Below are 6419 nucleotides of genomic sequence, written 5' to 3'. Positions count from 1 at the left end.
GCAGGGCTGCTGTGAGGGGAGGGAGCTGGACCAGCAGCAGGTACTCCCTCCATCCTGCCTGCTTTCCTGGGAAGCTGTGCCTTTTCTGTGGCACAGAGAGCCTGTCCTGCCTGGGGAGCTGTGGCTTCTGCCATCATCCATCCCCATGGCACTGCAGGTAGGAGTTTCCCCAGCCCAGGGGCCACCAGGACACTGGGTTGTGATGCAGGAGCACAGTGGTGCAGGCAGGCAGTGGGACAGTCGGGCCACCTCCTTGCTGCCCCCAAGGAGCAGCTGCCCTGCTGCTTTCCCCCAGTTTGAGCTGGGCTAAGGGGGCTGGAGGCACTCCTTGGAAGCTGGGAAGCCCCCCCAGGCAGTGGAGGAGGCTGTTCTGTGAGCTGGCAGGGCGACTCTGGGGATGGCTCCCTCCAGCTGGCTGTGTCATGTCATGTTATGTCGAGGAAGAGGTAGAGTTGGGTGCTGTCAGGTGTCCCAGAGCAGAGGCTGAGGTGGCTCTAGGGCCACAGGCTGGGCAGGAGTGAGGTGCCTGAGCCCTCAGGGCAGGGCTGAAGCACCCTGCCCCAAAACAGGGTTTGCTGGGAGAACAAGGATGGAGCTGTTGTTGCTGGGAATGGGGTACAGTGGGGAGCTTTTCTGGGGAAGCCTGGACCAGGGCAGCCTGTGGTGGGAGCACAGGGCTGTGTGGGTGGCTTTGGGGTGCTGGCAGAGCTGTGAAGCAGCACCCACACCCGGGGTTAGGCAGCAGGAGCCTCATGGGCGGGTGCTGGGGGTCTCTGCCATGCAGGCTGCTGTCCTTGCTGTCCCTTCTTGGCCCCAGGTGAGCAGCAGGAGGGCAGGAGCAGAGCTGGTGGGCTGGTCTGTGAGTGTGCTGTGTGCAGGCTGCCTGTTCCACCTCGGTGAGGGAACACAGGCTGGGCCAGACCCCCCTGTTATCCCAGTGGCAGGGATGAGGGTGGAGGTCAGGGGTACCCATCTTGGGGGTGGGGGCAGGAAGGAAGCAGAAGGCAGGATAAGGGTGTAGAGCTTCTGGCCTCAGTGCAGATGCAGGGAGCAGTGGCAGCCAGGCTGGGTGCTGGGGCTGGGCTTGGGAGCCAGGATGCAGCAGGGAGGGGAGCAGGCTGGCTGATGCTCTGGTAACCATGCCCTGTGGCACTGCTGTCCTCGCTGCTTTATGCCATTTCTGCTCTGGAAAGAGAATAAATTTGTATTTATACTGAGACCTGGATCAGTGCTCTGGCCTCTTCTATCCATGCACCTTGGCTGAGTCAGGGCAGCTCCCAGAGCTGTGCTGGCCTGGCACTGCTCCTGCAGTGCTGCTGGGACACAGGTGTCCCTGTGTCACATTGGCTGTCCCCACCAGCTGAGGTAGGGCTGAAACTGTGAGCAGAGAGCCCCAGGCTGCCCAGGTCCTGACCTCAATCTTCCTTTGTCCTCTTCCAGCAAGTTCTGCTCTGGATGACACAGTAGCCTGAGGGTGGGGTTGGGGGGGACAGTCCCTCTTCCTCACTCAGGAACTTCTGCTGTGGGAAACCCTCCAGCCCCAGGGAGGATGGAGGCAGCAGTGGGATGTTAGACAGGCACTCCTCTCCCTCTGTGCTTTCTCCCTGGAGCACCAGTGCCCGGAGGTGTTTAGGTGCCTCAAGTGCTCCCTGTGTCTCCCTGGCACAGCAATAGGCTTGGCTGAGAACCAGCCCAGGGTAAGGCTGGGGTGGGGGGGGTCTCACACCCTCCCCACCACCCAGGGTGCTGCCCAGCCCCAGCAAAGCCTGCCCAGGACTGCTGGGACTGTCCTCACCCCTGACTGGAAGGGCTGGTGGTGCTGGGCAAAGGCCTGGCACGGTGCTGCTGCAGGGAGCTGTGAGGACAGCCAGCACCCAGGGGAGATGCAGGAGCTTAAATGGGGGTGAAATGCAGCCTCTCTACCTCCCCACCTCCAGAACAGAGTAAAATGCCCCATCCCTCTACCCCAGGCTCCAGAGCAAGGCTGGAGCTGCAGGCTGTGACCAGGAATAAATCCAGCACATGGGGCCAGGGAAGAGCTTTTATTTTTCTTTTATTTTTCTTTTCTTTATCCAGCTGAAAGGTGCTGGAGCCACTGAGTTGGGCAGGGAGGCAGCAGGGTGAAGACAGCGCTGTTTCCATGTCACTGGAGAGCCACTGGAGACCCAGTCCCCTGAGGGGTCCCTCTCTGGGTGCAGCAGCCCCAGGGCCTGGGCAGTGCAGGGGTCATGGGGCTGCTCAGGGCTGGCTGTGCCTGAGGGTCGTGGGCCTGAGCTCTCCCTTTTCACTGCCCTGCCATGAGAGGGGTGCATCACCCCCTTCCTGGGCTGCTATGGGGCATGGGGATGCTTCTGCCCTTCTGCCCAGCTCCCCCTCTGCCCCTGAGGTCCCGGGGTGAAGCTGTCTGGGGGAATGTTGCCTTCTCCAGTGTTTCCCTGGCTGCTGCCTGCTCCCTGCTCCCGGCAGCTCCTCCCTTCCAGTCCCTTGATGGGTGTTTCATCCTCCAGCTCCAGGGGTCCCTTGACTGGTCCCAGCCCTTTACTGGGGGACCCTGGCTCTGGTGCCCCACATTCCCCTACAGTCAGCTTTTCCATCTCTGCTGCTGAGCTCTCTTTGTCTTCCTCCTCCCAGTCCTCCTCTACCTTGTCCTCCTCCTCCTCCACCTTGTCCTCCTCCCAGTCTTCCTCTACCTTGTCCTCCTCCACCTTGTCCTCCTCCCTCCCCTCCTCTACCTTCTTCTCATCCTCCTCCTTCCCCTCCTCTGCTTTGTCCTCTTCCTTCCCCTCCTCTGCTTTGTCCTCTTCCCTCCCCTCCTCTACCTTGTCCTCCTCCTCCACCTTGTCCTCCTCCCTCCCCTCCTCTACCTTCTTCTCATCCTCCTCTCTCCCCTCCTCTACTTTGTCTTGGTAGTCTTCCTCCTCTGCCTTGTCTTTGTCGTTGTCCTCCTCCTCCTCTTCCACCTTGTCCTCCTCTTCCTCCTTGTCCTCCTCCTCCTCCTCCTCCTTCTCCTCCTCCTTCTCCTCCTTCTCCTCCTCCTCCTTCTCCTCCTTCTCCTCCTTCTCCTCCTCTTTCTTATCCTTCTCCTCTGCCCCCCTCTCTGCTCCTGAGCTCTCTGGCTCTGCCCCACAGGTGCCCAGGTTTGCCTCTTCCCTCAGCCCCATCCTATCCCTCGCCTTATTCCCAGGGTGCCCCTGGGCTGCTGCTCCTGCTGGCGCTGCCCCTTTGCATGGAGTTTCAGGCATCCCTTGTGCTGCTTGGTCAGCCCCTGGCTGCTCTGCTTCCCTGGGCCCTGCCTCCCGCTCCACCTGCCCAGGGGTGCCCAGGACCCCAACCTCCCCCCGGAGCGCCTCTTCCCCCAGCACCCCTCTGTCACCCATCGTCCGGCTCGCGGGGCCCTCGCTGGTCTGCAGCCCCCGGGGTGGCTGGAAGAGCCCCTTGTAGCGCTTCTGATCCTCCACGTGCTTCTTCCTCATCCTCTCTCCCAGCTGCTTCAGCTCCTTCTTCACGGCGGCCGCCATGGCGGGGTCCAGGTGAGCCACCCGCAGGAAGTCCTCCCGCGCCTCCCGCTCATTCCAGACGGCAGCGTGGGCCTTGGCCCGCTTGAAATAGGCCTTGGCGTTGTCTGCCAGGAGAGGAGCGTCCTCAGAGGGGTCCCTGCAGCTTGGGACCCCCAGCTCCAGGAGCTGCAACCCCTGGGAACCCAGGGACAGGGAGCGCAGGTACCATTGCGGGTAGGGGAGCATATGGGGACACACTGGGAGATAAGAGGTGCCATCATGGGCTGGGGTACTGGGGACACACATATAGCACTGTGAACACCAGGGGACATGAGGGGCAGGGATCATCATGACCAGGGTGAGCAGGGGCACCTGGATGATGTGGGACAACATCATGTGCAGGGGGCCCTAGAGGACAAAGGCAGCAAGGTGCCATCATGGGCAGGGGAAACCAAGGGCTTCAGGGGACATGGGGATTCACGTGACATTGCACCATCACAGGCAAAGGGAGGTGGTGGAGCACTGTCAAGGATCCAGAGGACAGAGTCCCTGGAGACCATGGGTACAACGGATGGGTGGGATGCAGGGCACAGGTACCATTGTGTTTCTGGAGGAGCTCCGTGGTGTGCTCCAGAACTTCGTAGTACTCGCCCAGCTCCAGCTGGCACTGGCAGTAGTTGAGCACCAGGGGTGTGACCAGGCTCTCCAGCTTCAGCCAGCCATCCTCCCACGGCTTCTCCTGCCCCAGGGGAGCCATGGTGGGTGACTGGTCCCTCCTGGACACTCAGGGCCCTCAGGGGAGCTGGTTGCTGAGGAAACCCAGGCAGGGATGACAAAAGGGTGGCTGCACCCTGCTCACCTTAGCCTGGAGGTTCCTCAAGCAGATGACAGCCTCCTGGTATTTCGCTGCTGCCTGCCCAAACTCCTTGGAGAGGACGAGGCGGTTGCCCTCGCTGTGCAGCACAGGCACTGCTGCCAGCTTCTCCTCCTTGCTCATAGCCCAGGTGTCACGCTTGTACGCCGAGGGCTCCTCCACCTGCACGGGCAGGGGAAGCTGAGGTACCTTCCTTGGCCCTTCCCAGGCTGGCAGCCAGCCCTGCCCTCCCCCTTACCCGGAACAGCTCCATGATGAAGATGAGGGGCTGTGGTGTCCTCTGTAGCTCATCCAGGTCAGCGTAGCCTGTGCTGTGGTAGTCAAACATGTTGCCCATGCCACAGCGGTGCTTCTGCCCTTCCAGGGGGTCCCGGCCCTCCGCAATCCTCCGCATGCCCCTGGAGACCAGGGCGTACATCCCTGTGTGCTGCAAGGGGGGAGCATCTTGGGGCTGGCCTGGACACCCCATCTCTGGGGTAGAGCCCTGTGTCCCCGCTAAGGGACACCTGTGCATGCACCAGGCAGGGCTGGAGCATCTCTGGGGTGTACGGCCCTACACCCTGGCTCTGCTGAAAGGAGGGGAAATGGGTGTCCACGGGCCCCTGACTCACAATGGTGTCACACCAGAACTCTGCCACCTCCCCGGCTCTCATGGAGCTGAGCAGCGTCTCCCAGATCTCCAGCTTGAACATCTTGCCCACGATGATCTCCATGGGGATGCCAGCTTCCCGACTGTCATCGATCACTGTCCGCTCAAAGTCATCCTTCAGGGTCTGGAAGTGGAAGGTGATCTGCCCCAGAGAAAGCTGAGTGTTGAGCCAGAGCCCTCCATCCCCCACCAGCCCCCAATCCCTCTGCCACGGGGCCAGGAGGGGGAATCAAGCCCTGTTCCAACAAGGTGCTGATGGGATTGGCAGCTCTCCAGCCACAGCAGGAGCTTGTGCCTCCTCCCACCCGCCTGTCTTAGACACCAAGCAGATGGTGACAGGTCTTAACTCCCATCAGTGCTGCCTGTTGCTGCACTCTCTGAATCCCCTGTTATAACCCACTGCAGGTATCGCTCCCACAGCACGAACCAGCACCTGGTGGAACCCACACTCACACCCACAGGCCAGGGAATCTTGGAAACCCCCCAAGACCTCCCTGCCAGCACCATCACTCCTGTGTGACACCCCCCAGAAAGGCAGATTTAGAGAGTCACAGCTGCTGAGCTCAGCCAGCCCCGGGATGGGGCAGGGGGAAGGTATCAGCACCCATGCCTGGTGAAGGCCATGGACAGGGCCAGCTGTCACTGAGGGCAATGGGCTGCCTGCACCCAGAACCCTTCCAGCAGCCACCTTGCAAAGGATCTCCTGGAGATGGGAGATCCCTGTCCCACAGCCCTGGAGCTCAGCCTGTGAGCAGGGACTCTAACCGCACAGGGCAGGGGTGGCAGGGTCAGACCTGCTGCCCTCTCCTCAGGCTCTGGGCTGACACCCATGGCTTACCTTGCTCCCATCCTGCAGCTTGGGCAGCTCCCCGTGGCCTCCGTGCAGAATCTTCTTCCTGACCCCTTCCACGTTGAGCAGGTAGGTCTCCTCCATGGCTCCTGTCACCCCCCTGGAGCAGGTCACAGGCACGTGCCTTCGCCCTGGCCCTCCCCGAGCTCTTGGTCTCCCTCAAGGCATCTCCATTTCTTGGTTAGCTGGACACACGTGTCATCTCCCAGGGATGGCACTGGGCCTTTCACTCTCAGTCCTGGGGGGCAGGGTTTGGAAGGCTTCTCCCCTTTCCTTGCCCTTTGGGGCTGCCAGAGGGGTGTCCCACCGTGGCACACGCTCACCGAAGCCCACGGTGCCCTCTGGGGTGTTCTGGAGCTGCCTTTCTAATCCTCTTCCCACCCTGGGAGGTTAATCTGGGATTTGCCTGCCTCATCTGTGAGGAATTAAAGGAAGCCCCTGCTCAGGAGGGCCCTGCTTCTCCCACCAGCTGACAGTTTGCAGGGTCCCTGGTCACACGCAGCCACGCAAGGAGCCTTTGGGCAAAGGAGCAACACCCCTGTGAGGCCC

General features: G+C 61.5%; 1 protein-coding gene across 1 annotated transcript; it reads right to left on the bottom strand.

The window, feature by feature from the left end:
* Positions 1–2330: 2330 nt before the first annotated feature.
* Positions 2331–5954, bottom strand: LOC311195912 (aryl-hydrocarbon-interacting protein-like 1; the record flags this gene model as incomplete). Its single annotated transcript, XM_084269359.1, has 7 exons — positions 2331–2732; positions 3066–3622; positions 4095–4236; positions 4357–4533; positions 4610–4798; positions 4983–5162; positions 5859–5954. The coding sequence occupies 7 exons, from the start codon at positions 5952–5954 to the stop codon at positions 2331–2333; spliced, it is 1743 nt and encodes a 580-aa protein (XP_084125485.1).
* Between the last annotated feature and the right edge of the window lie 465 nt (positions 5955–6419).

Source organism: Gallinula chloropus (genome assembly GCF_964237585.1).
Source record: "Gallinula chloropus genome assembly, chromosome: 11".
NCBI classification, from domain to species: Eukaryota; Metazoa; Chordata; class Aves; order Gruiformes; family Rallidae; genus Gallinula; species Gallinula chloropus.
This window is presented reverse-complemented; position numbering and strand designations above follow the sequence as displayed.